Consider the following 17,198-nt stretch of genomic DNA (forward strand, 5'->3'; position numbering starts at 1 on the left):
TATTCTGCTGACCTTTTTCAATTTAGTGGTATTGAAAGCATATACTTTGTGAAGGTCACTAACTAAAACACGCCAGGTTTCTGAACCATACAGTAGGACAGATTTTACATGATATATACAAAACAATCAACAAAACTTATATGATAGCGAACACTAATGACTTGGGATAGACATTTTTAGAGAGATTCATCAGCAAATTGCGAAAAAAACATTCTGAAACATGACTGTGTATCTCATGCAACATATCGTGGTTTGAAGTCAAGTATTTACAAAAATCACCGATGACTCATTATAAAAAAGCCAACAAATGGTGTTGTCGATAAAATTTGTCGATAGTGTAACATCGACAAAACAATACAATAAAAAGAAAAAATACAGGACAATCTCTAAAAATTACCGGCCTACATTACAATATTGTATACGTCATATAGAAAAATACCGCCGAAACACTAAATTCGTATAGAATTGGAGCAAACATATATTTGACAGATAACCGATATAATTGATACGAATATGAACTTTCTAATCAAATCTAGTCTATTTGTTTATGAAAATAAACACAGGTAACGTGACAAATATTTGTAAAACATTCGTTCAATTACATATTCTAATGGGTTTAAATTTCGTACATATGCAATGAACCATTTTCTCAAAGGTTTAAGTAGATTCGTTAAGACAATGTAAGATGCGGAAGGAGTCCGTGTGTATTGGGTTTTACTATATCAATTAAACGAAATAATCTAATGAACCAAGAAGCTAAGACTAAAATAGCAATAGTTACCAAATGTACCAGGAATATAGTTTAGTACGCCATACGCGCGTTTTGTCTACATAAGACTCATCAGTGACGCCCATATCAAATATTTATACAGCCAAACAAGTACAAAGTTGAAAGCATTGGGGATTCAAAATTCTACAAAGTTGTGCCAAGTACGGCTTAGGTAATCTATGCCTGGGATAAGAAAATCCTGAGTTTTTCAAAAAATTCAAGGTTTTGTAAACAGATAATTTATAAAAATTACTAAAGTTGACTATAAACCTGATTAGTTGTACTGAACTTTCTATATTTTGGTGGTTAGATTAAAATTGAAGAGGAATAGGACGACCCGAACACAGTTTACTATGAAACATTGCATTTGATTATTTCTGACTTCAAGATACATGAATAGAACTTATTTTTACACTGACATAAATCAATGGATGTTAACGCAATGCTACATAATAACAGACAGACAAAAAAGAATACTGAATATCGTAAAATCCATAGAAGGTTTTATTTGGCCCTATATATGCATGATTTAACACTTGAAATGAACGGATTTATGTATAAATTTTACATTGTTTATTTTTTTATTTTTTTAAAATAAGTGCACTTGCTGGTGGCCTCAAAGTGACTTTGCGATAAAAACTGCCATAAAAGCGTTGTTTTTTTTTCTTTTTTGTGCATTTTTATGTACTGTGGTGATTTTGTGTCTTGGATGGATACCCCATGGATTCTTTGGGTGTTTACCTAATACCGTTTTCTTTGTCTCCAATATCCTTCAGAATATTGTTATGCTCTAATTTGTCCAGTATCCTTGTTAAGGAATTCGTATTCATGTATATAGTAGAGTTAAATAGGTTTCGACTGTTATCTGCTCTTTGGTCGGGTAGTTGTCTCTTTGCTAAATTCCACATTTCCATTCTCGATTTTATCATACTACTCTTCTTTTAATATTACTACTGCACACAATTAATGTTATAGTCATCACAATGTTAAAATCTATAGACTTATTATGACGCCAACTCGAGGAAGACACAGTTCTTTAAAAAGGAGGGATATATTAAATCTACAACAATATTAAGATTCGTTTATCCGTTTACAATATGCAAATCCAGATTTAAAATTGAGGGGGTATCCACTCAAGACACAAAAGCACAACAGCACAGCGGTGAACTACTGTTGCCTTTATTTAACGTATCAATATCGAGTGCTTAAATTTAAAAAAAATCTTTGGTATTTACATAACCAGTACGGCTATGCTAATTAAACACTAATAAGGTCATATTACTGGTTTCGACTTTAAATCAAAGCACATTAGCATCTCCATTTTGAAAAAAAAAGAAACTTACACATTTTAACAAAGATAAGATACCACACGAACAACTTTTTGAGATGTTTTGACATCGAAATAAAAACAATAAAAAGAAAAAAAAATGAAGGACCCTGTTGATTGTGGGCCTATTAGAATATTTTGTTTATCATATAGAAAAATACTACCGAATCACTAGATACGTATAAAATTGATGCAAACATATACATGATATAATTGAGAGATAACCGATATAATGAATATGATCTTTCTAATCAAATATAGTCTATTTGATTATAAATATAAATATAGAATACGTGACAAATCTTTGTAGAACGTTCGTTCAATTAAATATTCAAGTAGGTTAAAATTGTGTTCATGAACAATGAACCACGTCTTTTCGTAAAACTTTAAGTAGATTCGTGGAGATGCGAAGGGAATCTGTGGACGATGGGTTTAACTTTTATAATTAACGAAATACACTAATAAACCATCAGGAAGCTAAGACTGAAATATAAAATCTGATTTTTTTATTGAACCATCTGTATTTTTGGTGGCCAGATTAAAATTGCAGAGGAACAGGTAGACCTTAACACAGTTTACTATGAAACATTGCATTCGACTTCACGATACATGAACAGAACCTATTTTCACACTGACATAAATCAATGAACGCGGGTGTTAACGCAATTCTACATAATAACAGTCCGACAAAAAAGAATATCGAATATCGTAAAAGCCATAGAAGTTTTTATTTGGTTCCTATATGCATAGGTTTCAGACTTTTAATGAACCATAATGTACATAATAGATGTATGTATAGGTTGTACATTATTAATCTCTGAACTTAAACAAATAAGTGCAATTGTTGGTTGCCTCAAAGTGACTTTGCGATAAAAACTGCCATAAAAGCGTTGTGTTTTCTTTTTTGTGGGCTGTGGTGATTTTGTGTCTTGGATGGATACCCCATATTTTTTTAGTTTTTACCTAAAACCGTTGCCTTGCCTCCAATGTCCTTGAGAATATTTGTATGCTCTTACTTGTCCAGTATCCTTGCAAATGAATTCGTATTCATACATATAGTGTGTTAAGTAACGTTTTTTTATTGAGTTACGCCTGCCAATTGATATCTTATCGTGTGTTTTTCTATGTTCTTATGTTATGCTATTGTTTCAGAAAAAGGGAGAAGGTTTGGTACCATTAAACATTTAATCCCGCTGCAAATGTGTGCAGCTGTCCTGAATCTGATGTAAAGAGTTGTCGTTTGTTTATGTAATTTATACGTGTTTATCGTTTTTCGTTTTTGATGTAGATAAGACCGTTGGTTTTCCCGTTTGAATGCTTTTATACTAGTAATTTTTGGGGCCTTTATAGCTTGTTGTTCGGTGTTGAAGGCCTTACATTGACCTATAATAGTTTACTTTTATAAATTGTTATTTTGATGGAGAGTTGTCTCATTGGCACTCACTACATCTTCCTATATCCATATAGTAGAGTTAAATAGATTTCGACTGTTATCTGCTCTATGGTCTCTTCGACACATTCCCCATTTCCATTCTCCATTTTAGTATACTACTCTTCTTTAAATAATACTACTGCATGCAATAAATGTTAAAGAGAAGCCCGATTGTTTACTTTTTAAGTTTGGTGACTTTGTTGAGAGTTGCCTCATTGGCATTTATACCACATCTTATTTTTACATAGACATGTATCCGGTTTTAGATTAACGTTGGTCCATGTGGAGATGTTAAACGTGTTTGTGCATAGCAATTTTTTTAAACAAAATTGGACTGTATCATCATTACTCATAAGTTTTGCATTGGAAAACAATTCGCAAATCTTGTATGAATCTTGGAACATAATAACTGTAAATACAAATACAATTTACACGTAAGACGTACTAAAGGTGACAGAAGTATACCGGTGTTTAAATTTTGTTGACTGGATGATAAAATGATACGGACTGGTATTGACTTGATTTATGGCAAACAATTCTAAAATTCTCAGTTAACGAATATAAACAAATAAGAACGAAACTCCGCGAAGCAGAGTTTACCTTAGGTTAATTTCGTGGATTTGTCTATCCTTCTGGGGTGTTTTTTTATGGTCATAGAGCTCCTCAGGAATACAATTGAAATAGACAAAGGAAGATGTGGTATGAATGCCAATGAGACAACTCTCCATCTAAGTCACAATTTATAAAAGTAAACCATTATAGGTCAAACTACGGTCAATATGGTGGCAAATACATACAAATATTTTATCTTCAGATTTTATTTGTTTGAGTGGTTCTGCGAAAGTGTATCCAGGAAGGCAGATCTACTTGCACCACATTTAATAGTACCATAATCATGTTATAGTACTGAGTCGAATACACTGCGGTTTTTGACCTGATATTATTTTAAATTACTGTTCTCTAATTTCTCGTTGATAAAGTAGGAAATCCTTAAAGAGCTAAGATTTCAAGTACTTAGTCAAGAATATGGCAGTTGTAATCAAACAGATCGTTTCTATGTACTGTATGTTGCCGTTTGTTTTTGTTGCACTTCAGTGTTTCTGTTGTTCCTTCGTTTTCTTTTTGTTGTTAATCGGTTTTCAGTTTGTCACCCTGATTTTTTTTTCTCTCAATACATTTATGACTTTTGAACAGCGGTAAACTTCTGTTGCCTTTATTCAACTCCTTTGTGTACCCTAATCTAGTGTGGTTTTGTTATGTTTTCAAAAGGGTTTATAAAGTATTCAAGTAAGCTTGAGTGTTCCGAATAAATATTAATAGAATAAGTGTCTGACACATTTAGTTTTCTTGACATTTTAAACACGGAGTCCATACTGCTGCTGTTGACTGATTGACCATCAGAATATTACAAGACAGCATTATGTGCGTTAAGGATAACATCATTTATAAGAAACCTTTCTACGGTTTTTTTATGTAATCCTTATAAATCCTTGAGCGCTGTATGACTAGTTTTAAACTACCTTGGACAAAATAGACCTCAACGGTACCTTTCATTTTACAAATTTTGATTCCGTGTCGATAAGGAGCACCACATATAATCATTGAATTACAATCTAGATTTGCGAGTACCCAAACAAATCATCGTAAATATTTTTCTGTTAAACTTGAAAGCTTGAAATATATTTTGGTATGATATTTTTGGAGTAATAAAAAAACTCGTCATACATACCAGGATTGAAAATGAGTATAAAACATTGGCTGATTATATGATTATGACATCCAACAATGAATTATAGGACGACTAGAAGAATGCTTTCTCCACTTCTAAACGGTTGATATGTCAAACTAACCCGTTCGCATTGTTATCATATATGATATATGCATGTATCAAAACCAGTTGATAATATTATCAATAAAATCGTATACTATAATTACATAACAAAATTAATGTAAATGTATTTATAATATAATTTTAAAATATATATAATTGAAATGTAGTATTTACACGACAAACACACTGTAAAAAAAGAATAACATTGAAATAACAGATGACACGTGATAACCTTGGGAATTCCAATTTAGCATCAACAGTATGTTTATGCTATCTTCACAAGAGATGTAATGCAATTAACATGCCGTACACTTAATTGGATGAACTATCTTTATAGATGTTTACAAGTTTGTCTTAGAGGTTATTGGAAACACATCCATCGTACTATGTTATAATTGTCTTGTACATACTTAACCCAATAATGTTTACTATTTTCGTATCTATCTCAAGTGTGTAGGAAAATCCACGTTCTGTTCTTATAAGTAAATTCTATATAGTTTTTTAAACAAACGTTGAAGTTTCTATATCAGTTGGAAATATATATCAGAAATAATTAGCTATGAGAGACATACTGCAATGTTTTATGGTAAGTCATTATCAGTATTTATAGTAAACTTTATAAAAATGGCAGTTGTTATCTTATAGTTCTTTGTTTTTGTGTTTGTCGTTTGTGGTTGCACTTCATTGTTTCTGTTGTGTTGTTTTCCTCTTCATCAGTAGTATATCGCTATTCAAAATTCATAAATTGATTGAGAGAAAAAAATCCAGGTTACAAAATAAAAACGATGGAAACACATCAACTTTATAACAAACTAAACCGCGGAAAATACATCAACTACAACAAGACATTAGTTTTACAATATAAAAAGAAAAATGGAGTGTGACTGTTAATGAGACAACTCTCCACAAAATGACAAAGAAATTAACAACTATAGGATAACCCATGGCCTTCAACAATGACCAAAGCTTATACCGCATAGTAAGATATATAACATGTTCGTTTAAATGTTCAAAAATTTGTCTATAAGATATACCTATATCAGTATTTTTTTTCAAAAACATAAATAAAGGCAACAGTAGTATACTGCTTTTCAAAACTCAATGATAAATAATAAAATCGGGCAACAAACTAAAACTGAGGGAAACGCATCAAGTACAAGATGAGAGCATCTACACAACATTAAAATGCAACACAAACACAGAAACGGACCAAGCACTAGACAACATCTGATGAGAACAACAAATATAACATCAAAACCAAATACATAAGATTGTCGTAAAAAACATGTATATCATCGAGTTAAAAACTAACAGCTTGATTTTAAGTAACTGCATGTACTAACATTATGAAAATACGGTCAACTTATATTTCCATAAGAAAAAGATGTTTCTTATAATTCTATCGCAATAAAGAATAAAGAGATGTTCTTCACTGCATAAACTAATCGTAGATTTTATGTGCGCCTGACGTATGGTTCGTCTACAAAACAATCATTAGTGATGCTCGAATCAAATAGATTAAAAAGACCAAAAAAATAAAAATAATCCAAAGGAATTGACACTTACTGCTGACGTAATATTTTTTTTCGGGTGAATAGTCCTTAAATTAGACGATGAGTTGTATTGCTTAAATTTGAGTCATGATATTGGTTCCGTTCATTCAAGACAAAAGTTAATCTGTGTTGCTTTCAAATATTTAAGAAACACAGACAGTAAACAAATATTCCACTCAGGAAGTCTAGGTTGTTGTTTGTGCAATGTTCTTAGAGGCGTTATTAACGTTTACAATCGCTAATTGCAATTTGTTGATCTTTTATCATTAGTTCAAGGTGTTTCGCGTATCATTAGTTCAAGATCTTTCACGAGGTTATTTGGTAATATTAACATCCATCGGTAGGGTAAATCATAATGTGTGTCAAGATATCGCAGGAATCGTTAAATTGCCCAAGAAATTTGAAAATCAAATAATTACATGCAAGCTTTATGAAAACAAAATGGAAAATCTGTAAATTCATTGATAAATGAAAAAAAAATGACTCAAAATAATCTTTTCATGGATGAATTATAAGAAGATGTATCAAACAGGCCCTCAAAGACACAACATATAGAAATGATAATAAAAGTGGCATTTGAGGTAAGCAGATGCTCTTCAAACAAACATTTCTTTTGTTTAAATACCTAAAATAACTTTTTCTAATTAGATGTATAATACTTCACGTTAAACTTATATTCAGCTTTTATTCTAGATTAAAACAAATCTTAATTCAAAATGTTACAGTATATAAGTCTTATTTCTTATGCAGCAAAAATACTGCAATCTGATTGGTCGACTATCCCGGTGTAAATAACACCCCACCCTGGTTCACCCGGGGATAAATAAAATTTCCCAAATGAAAAATAAAATGAAATTTTGCCAAAAATATTTAAAATATAAAATTTTGCCAAAATAAAGAAAAATAATAATATTAAGAAAATAGATTATAATAAGAAAATGCTAAAAAAAATTTTTTTTTGAAAACTCAAAAGAACACAAAAATTTTCTGAATTTTTTCCAAAAATAAAGTAAAAAAATATTTGACTAAGTGCAGCAGCATGGACATTGAAAAAATATTACGCTGAAAATTTTTCATTACCAATTTTACAATTTTACATCCTGGTTTCAAAAATGAGTAAAGGAATTGTTCATAAGAAATAAATTCGTTATCTTGGTGTAATCAGGGATGTACGGAATTTTACACCGTTGTTGAAAATTCATACACCCATTCGGCTGCGCCTCAGGGTGTATGAATTTTCAACAACGGTGTAAAATTCTGTACACCCCTGATTACACCAAGATAACTAATAGTATATGGATATAGTTTTACATACTTTGTATTGCATAATATACCATTGTGCATTTATTGTAAAATACCTGAAATATTTCACAGTCGTGTTATTCATACAAATATTAAAGATGTGTGCAAATATCTTGTACGTGATACAACTGCACACAACTGTTGCAATATAATCTTCGTAAAAAAAATTGAAACCGACAAATCCATAGGCATAAATTAAGGCAACGTTGTATACCGCTGTTGGACAGTCATAAATCGATTGAGCAATCTAGTATACAAACTGAATCTGACAGTAACTCATCAACTATATAAGGAAAACAACAGAAACACTGACGTGCAACAAAAACAATACACCAAAACTAGCTGTCGTTATTCCAATTTTGTTTTAGCATAAATACAAAGACACAATATTTGATTTGTTTATTTTTTTGCAGATGCTAAAAGTGGTAAAAGACTAAAATAGTTCTCAACTACGCAACGTGTCAATAACCTTATAATTCAGTTAGCCAGTTAATGCTTTATAAAATACTCAAAGGTGATCATCTTAAGATATGTATAGAAAATATGTATCAGTGATTTTACTGCAATTATTGTGTGTGATCTTATCTATACAGTCGATTTATACAAAGAAGGAGGAAATAGAGAGACTACAGAAAGAAATTGGTAAGCTCTCCCGTCAAGTTATGCTACAACAATTATTTATAGAAGAAAAAATTCGAAGTGACGGCGATTCAGGTTTGAAACAAACGAGAATTATAAACGATGGAACAAAACCGTACCACTTTCCGACAACGAGATCAAAACGGGGAGTTGCAGCCATTCATGATCACTCCCATATGAAACGTACAATAGGTGTCGGTGAATTTGTTGCCGTGTTAAATGGAGTTGAATTCAGAACACGACATAATGATCCTGAACTACGCATGCCAAGTACTACATCAAACAATTTCTTAGAAACTGAAGAAATACCTTTCCCTGATGTTCCACCTGAGGTAATACAGAAACCTACTGAGGCTGAACAGGTACAAGAAATGCGCGAGTGGTTTAGGGCTTTTAATAATCAAAATTACACAGAAAGGGACTATCGCAAATATTTCAAACCTGTTCTGTGTTATCTAGAGGGAATGTGGGTCTATGATAACTATTCTCATATATTGGAACCATTTTTAAGTGACAGGCATCAGTTTGATGCAAGCACTTTTAATGACCTTGAAGAGAAAATAATGTTCACATCTTACGGAGGACGAAAAGACGGTCTTGAAAATTTTGGATGGCTCCCAAAAACTATAATTAATATTGAAAATGGGAAATCCCCATTATACGGCCAATGGATATATAGAATTGTTTGTCATCCTTTGAAGCGTGATCTTCCATTAAACCGTTTGCGCATGGCCGATGATTTAAGCTCGAGAATGATGTTCCTACGTTCAGAAGAGGAGGAGATAAAGACTAGACGTGCCCGTTTTAAACTAAATCAACGTGACAGTAACGTCTGGAATGAAAGATTCAATCAAAATCCCGCTTTAATTGACAGCTTAATGAGTGAAATACCCGGATTAGACAACTATGGCGGTAACTTGACAGACGAAGCGTTAAATCTTCCAGCATATAGTGCTGATGGTAAAAACATGAAAAAGAAAAAGTTATTAAACAGTGCATATTATCATCGATTTTGGGAGGAGATTCGACCTGATTACATGCGTTTATCGTTACGAAAAAGAGCTTTTTCTGACAGCAATCTGTTTATGTCGATGACATCACAACCACAAGTTGGAGGGAAAAGTTTAAACTATTGCACAAAAGAGGAATCATTACAGAACAAACCTTGTAAATATTACAACCAGCGATGGTCATATGCTGTTCCATTTGAAATCATATACCTTAACCCACTTAGCAATTGGAATCCTTATAATATTACCTACAAAGGTCATTACAAGAATGACCCGGAAGCACAATACGTTACAGAGAAAGGGAAACGAAATGGCGGTAATGATATTCATACAGCATATAATGGTACAAATAGTTGGTATTTTTTCCAAACCCCACAAAGTTTTTATAGTGGAAAAGAAAGGAAAAGGGGAAACGCGGGAAACGGAGGCGTCGGTGTGTTAGATCGAACCGGAAAAGTCAGATATACCAGGTCAGCAGGTATTCGGGTATTTCTTCCAGAAATTAAAGATATAGGGATCATTCGTCAGAGATACCCAATCATGCCACTCTATAGCGAAGGTAACGCCGCGTATAAAGAAATGGAATCTCTAAAAGACATAGTTTTGGAAAATAACAAATATCTGAAAATGTTCCACAATGTACTTGAAGATGAAAGTATTGAAAAATTGAGAAAGAAACAGATCAAATTGTCTATGAAAAGTGGGATAACGCTGATAATGTCAATGGCAACCATATCCAATCCGGGTCCGCATACTCATTATATTGATTTATCAGCAGAAAACGTCAAAGCCTTAAAATCGAATAAAAAGTTAAATGTTAGAAGCAGTGAGGATAGTGGTCATTTTCATCGTGTTAAAATTATCTACCGGCCACATCTTAGTAATCCATTCGTTATGAAACGGTGTGACAACAAAAGGAAATGTTGGGATGGACATAAAAAGCTTTTACTTGAAAACGAGGCGCAAATGCCGGAAGTCGAAGAAGCGGGAAAAGACGTAAATGAAGACGAGAGACCAGAGAGTTATAATGAATAAATTTTACACTAATATTTTTCTGGATCTAAACACTAAAAAATTGCTCTACAGAATATTTGATTAAGATGGCATTTATATGCATGTTGCATGTTGCAATTTGTTATACCAGCTTACTATGGGGATAAATCATTTTGACTGTGGCACTTGTAGTTTTAATGTAAATTTTTGTAAACGTGCATAGCTCAGTGCATGCGAACCAGCTTTCGGCAAATTCGATAACGGGAGGACAATACTTTAATCGCAATACACTTCTGCAGAGTATGATAAAATAAAAGTTAATGTATATAACAAAATATACAAATACTGTGAATATACCATTGAAGTATATAAACTTTTCAACTAAATCCTTAAAATTTGATGTTTTATGAGACTAAAACAAGTCTCTGTATAAGAGGGCCAAATGAAGCTGGTGTGTTATTCTTAAGAAAGGTATACAAATCAAACCTTCTTATAAGTTGCATGCTGGGTTTCACTTCACTTCATCTACCATGAATTGAATATGAAGGCATCCAAGCAAGAAACAACATACAAACATATGACAAATACAATAAATGCTTTCAAATTACAAAGCAAACTCATCGATTAAATCAATATTGCTATCGGTTTGTGCAATTTACATTAGACATCTGGTTTGTAGAAACTGGAATTTGCAAAAGGGTCATGAAAATATTATGTGTATTCCAAGGTAATAAATAAAATAGCCTACTTTAAAATGTATATTCAAATAGTAGCTGGACATATACCCTTTAATATTCACAATTATCCAGCATTGATTTCAACTAACTTGTGCAAGAATGTACACACAATTACATACTGTTGCTAAAGTTAGTTTAACATCATCATTATCGTCTTATTTTTGCAGTCAATTGTTTCAGATCAAAAGCAAACAAAAATTTGTTAAAAATATTTTGGCGACCACCGATCCGAGGTTCACATATTGCTTTTCTTTTTTTGAAGAAAGCAAATTGTTTTTTATTCCATGGATGTGTGATGAATAGTGAATTCGTCGATAAGTTTAGCAGTTATGGATGCTACAATAATATAAGCATGTGGAACATGTTACTCTAATGTTGATAGGGAAAAAGTCATTACGTCTCTACATTGGTTACAATGTATTAGTTTCCCTGATTCCAAACCTTTACTTTAGCAGGTATTTTTTTTTAGGGCGGTACAAAACACTTCGACTAAAATTAATTTGTCTCGCTTAATTTTAATAAAGTTTTGACAAAATAAGTACCTTGACCCTTTGACAAAATATTTGTAAATTTGACAATTGTGCGTTTCAGAAATCTTCTGTATAAAAATTGAAAATACTAACAGTTAAATAAATTCAACATGGTTCTCTAAATTTTAATATTCATAGGTTATTGTGAACTGAGTCCATATTTGCATGTTTTAGGTTTGATATTCTATTTTTCTATAAACATCGATTCTCTTTGATATTTTTATCAAAAAACGAAATTTTCAATAAAAGTTTGTACGTGCGTAAATGTGTGGGTGAAAAATAAAGAAATAAGGACAGGTTAGGGTAGGCGTTAATTTCTCAAACATTTCTTTAACAACAACTCTTTATTTTTATTCTAATACATGTTTTATCGTTGTTTATGAAATATGTTAACAAATTGGCTGGTGAACAATAAGAAAATAGGAAACAACATATGATAGAGATAAGAAGATGTGGTATGAGTGCCAAAAAGACAACTCTCCATCCAAATAACAATTTATAATAGTAAACTATTATAGGTCAATGTGCGGTCTTCAACACGGAGCCTTGGCTCACACCGAACAAGAAGCTATAAAGGGCCCCAAAATTACTAGTGGTAAACCATTCAAACGGGAAAACCAACGGTCTAATCAATAAAAAAAACGAAAAACGAGAAACACGCATAAACAAGTGAAACTGCGAGCTACTGCTCACTGATGATATCCCCGCCGTAAGTGAATATTTTTTATAGTGTACAAATATGCAAGTCTTGTGTTATCGGGGCCTTTTATAGCTGACTATGCGGTATGGGCTTTGCTCATTGTTGAAGGCCGTACGGTGACCTATAGTTGTCAATGTTTGTGTCATTTTGGTCTTTTGTGGATAGTTGTCTCATTGGCAATCATACCACATCTTCTTTTTTATAAGTGTTCGGTAAACAGGAAGTGATGAATCTGAAAACAAATCAAACGGTATAGCTGACTTGTGTAAATCATAAAACCAAATTTAAGAAATCCTTGTATTGTAGTTCCTGAGAAAAATGAAAAAAAAATAACTTGGCTATCATGTGCAAAATCATACAAGTGTTTGGTAAACAGGGAGTTGCTGAGTGATGAATCTGAAAACGTATTAACCATCATAGCAGAGTAATAAAAACCCTGAAACCAAATTTCAGAAACCCTGAATTGTTGTTCCTGAGAAATATGTAACGAAAATTTTCAACTTGGCTATCATCAGACAGACGGACAGACAGAGGTAAAACAGTATATCCCCCTTTTTCAAGGCGGGGGTATAACATGTATAATTACATAAACAAACGACAACTACTGTACATCAAATTCCTGACTCAGGACAGGTGCAAACATTTGCAGCGGGATTAAACATTTTAATGGTACCAAACCATCTCCCTTGTTCTGAAACAATAGTATAACATCACAACATAGAAAAACACACAATAAAATATCAATTGAAAGGCTCAACTCAATAAAAAACGTAAATTAACAACACATGAACGAATAAATTTGAGATTTGAATGCAAATGAAGTTAATAAAATATAAGAGACAAACATTTAAGACCAAAAAGCAAACAAACAAGTCCAAACAAAGCCATGACAAGACACCACCGGGAAATATATAAAACTCCTCAGAAATTGATCTCTTTTGAAAAAAAACCGGTTTCTCATAATATATCCATATTAATATATATGAATCCATATTAATATGTCTGATTTGCACTCCAGATTTTCTGAGAAAGAAACAAGTATTTTATCATAAAATATGCATTCCAGTTTATTCGTAACTTATTTGTGCTTTGTACAAAATGACCAGCTGTTACTACGCAGGTGCTTTTCTTCGTTATTTAATATTAACAGTATGTGTTACCCAAATTTGTGACAATCTTAGGGGGAGGGTGGGGATCCCGCTAAAATGTTAAACCCCGCTACATTATTTATGTATGTGCCTGTCCCAAGTCAGGAGCCTGTAATTCAGTGGTTGTCGTTTGTTAATGTGCTACATATTTGTTTTTTTTCTATAAATAAGGCCGTTAGTTTTCTCGTTTGAATTGTTTTACATTGTCTCATCGTGGCTGACTATGCGGTATGGGCATTGTTTATTGTTGAAGGCCGTACAGTGGCATATAGTTGTTAATGTCTGTGTCATTTTTTGTCTCTTGTGAACAGTTGTCTCATTGGCAATCATACCACATCTTCTTTCTTATAAGAAGATATGGTATGAGTGCCAATGAGACAACTGTCAATCCAAGTATTTCTGTTTGTTTTGCCCACAATATTGTCAATATTATGGAATTCTATGAGACTGTCATATCAGTGATATGTTCAGATAGCTTTAACTCAGATTTACTGTGCGTATTGTTGTGTTTTTTTGTTTCATTGGTATACGATACGGTTGACATCCCAGAACACACATTTTATCCCTCTGAATATTTGTATCTGACCCAAATCAGAAGGTTTTTTTTGCCTTTGCTTGTCTTGTATGCTTTAAAATATATACTATTTATATGCTTTGGAGATTAGTATGACGCCCAATGTCACTGATGAACTGGTACACTTTTTTATGTAGAGGTCTGCTAAGGACCACCTCTGGTTCCGGGATTTTCTCTCTTCGTTGAAGACCCATTGATGACAGAAGTCTGTTCGCTGCTCTTTGGTTGGGTTGTTGTCTCTATGGCACATTTCCCATTTACACTTTCATGCAATTTAATAACACCAGGTTTTATTCGCCGCTTCTACATAAGGCCATGACCAACGTTGTTTTCCTTTAGGTTGTTTTCCTCCGACTAGTAGTAAAACCCTCGCAAAAGTGGGGCATCCGTTTGCTGTGCGGGGTGTACAAATGTTTAGATACGTCCGGTAAGTTATATCAAATGCCACGTGTAAAGAGATTGTCCGTAAGTGACCTGTTGCAAAGGTAAGTTTCTATCCCTATCAAATATACCCTCATTTAACGTGACAGTCTAAAAAAAAATTCCGACCTTGACGCCTCATTTACAAAACCTACCTTTTGTATCCATTTTCAAGATGTTCTCGTCCTAAATATGCATGAAGTATTTGCCACTGAACGTTACGCAACCAACAATGAGTCTGTTCGCTTGATGTGTTTGAGCTTTTGATTTTTATCAATCGAAAAATCCTGTTTGAATTGGAAGGTTTTCTATGAAAGTTAGCAGACAACACAATCTTGTAAAATGGCATTGCTTTTTCAACTGATTTTTATAGTTTGTTCTTATGTTGTACTGTTATACCACTGTCCCAGGTTAGGGGGCGGGTTGGGATCCCGCTAACATTTTTTTACCCAACACATTATTGATGTGTGTGCCTGTCCCAAGTCAGAAGCCTGCAATTCAGTGGTTGTCGTTTGTTTATGTGTTACATATTTGTTTTTCGTTCATTTTTTACATAAATAAGGCCGTTAGTTTTCTCGTTTGAATAGTTTTACATTGTCTTATCGGGGCCTTTTATAGCTGACTATGCGGTATGGGCTTTGCTCATTTTTGAAGGCCGTACAGTTACCTATAGTTGTTGATGTTTGTTTCATGTTTGGTCTTTTGTGGATAGTTGTCTCATTGGCAATAATACCATATCTTCTTTTTTATATCTACTTTTAAATCTTGATCGCCTCATCATAATCTGCAATTGTATATTATCACTTGGCTAAAATTGAAAGTTCAAGATTTCAAAGACGACCCTGACTGGTGACCTTAACGGGAAATACTTTTATAATCAAACACTTTCGGAAAACTTCCTAACCGTAACATACATATAATGTATATGCAAATTTACCCGCTACATAAATAGTTTAATCACGCTACAGTGAGTTGAAAACAGATATTCAGAATACATTAATATGCAATAAAAATTTAAATGTTTACAAAAATGACGATATATTTATTTTAAACTGAAAGCGTAAAGGTAAGTAGTCCTTGCATTTTGTTATTTTGTTATCATTATTATATTTGACTTGGATGGAGAGTTGTTTCATTGACATTCATATCATACCTTCTTACTTATATATTTTTTTAATATTATCTAATTTTATACGAAATCACAAATGAATAAGTCATGGTGACTGGCAGCAAACATAACAGGAATACATGTATGTCGTGTTACCTTCAAACTAGTTTAAACCGGCCTTATTTTGAATATGCCTGTCCAAAGTCAAAAGCCTGTAATGCAGTTGGAATTATTTGTTGCTGTATATTATACTTGCATTTACTTTAATTTATTATTGTGAAAGAAATAAGGCGTTTATTTCCTGATTGAGTTGTTTTACATTTGTCGTTGAAGGACGTACGTTGACCTAAAGTTGTTAATTTCTATATCATTTGGTCTTTCATTTGCAACAATTTCACATTTTCTTATTTTTATATCACACTTTAAGACAAAGATAACAAAAAATGACAAGCGTATTCCATGTATCTAGTTTTGTAAATGGTTGAAGCAAGTGAAAAAAATACTCATTGGTCAAGGGACATACGCTGTGAAAAATCATGATCACAGATTTAACTTGATCATACTTATACGTGCAAAAGCATCTAAAAAATAATAAAAAGCCAATAATTAAGAAACATAAATCGGCACATGTTATTATCATTACCGGCGATTTCTTACCAGAAATCATGAAATTAACCATCGATGTGACGTGATAAAGCTTTCGATGGTCATACGACTCGATATAAACACAAGTATACATTTTGTAGATAATCAAACACGAGGACTGATCGTATAGTGACAATTTTTCTAAGTCTGTTTCATTCTATGTCATAAATTTTTCACTTGTATGATTTTTTAATGAAAGTTTTTTTTTCTCTGTTGCTTGCTGATTTCTAATGTCTAGCTAAGGGTCAAACTAAAAGTTGCATAAAACGGATTGAACTACGTTTATAAAAACAATATTGACTTGGAAGCCATAAATACATGAGCCATATTTTGAGCTTATGTTCACAAAATTTAACTTTACTGGCCAATTATATCGGAATAATGAGTGTGCTTATATAAATGTATGATACAAAAACTTTTTTTTTTTTGGTTTAAATCTTAGAGTTTGCCTTTCTAAGGAAAAGAGTATAACATTTTTAT

The 17,198-nt window shown here is 32.6% G+C and overlaps 1 protein-coding gene across 1 annotated transcript; it reads left to right on the forward strand.

Moving 5' to 3' along the window:
• The first annotated feature begins 5,695 nt into the window (after nt 1-5,695).
• Nucleotides 5,696-11,038, forward strand: LOC134681139 (uncharacterized). The gene is made up of 2 exons (XM_063540588.1): nt 5,696-5,945; nt 8,628-11,038. Exon 2 carries the CDS (start codon nt 8,745-8,747, stop codon nt 10,896-10,898), a length of 2,154 nt encoding a protein of 717 aa, XP_063396658.1. The 5' UTR covers nt 5,696-5,945; nt 8,628-8,744; the 3' UTR covers nt 10,899-11,038.
• Nucleotides 11,039-17,198: the final 6,160 nt, after the last annotated feature.

This window comes from Mytilus trossulus, chromosome 8 (assembly GCF_036588685.1).
Source record: "Mytilus trossulus isolate FHL-02 chromosome 8, PNRI_Mtr1.1.1.hap1, whole genome shotgun sequence".
Taxonomy (NCBI): domain Eukaryota; kingdom Metazoa; phylum Mollusca; class Bivalvia; order Mytilida; family Mytilidae; genus Mytilus; species Mytilus trossulus.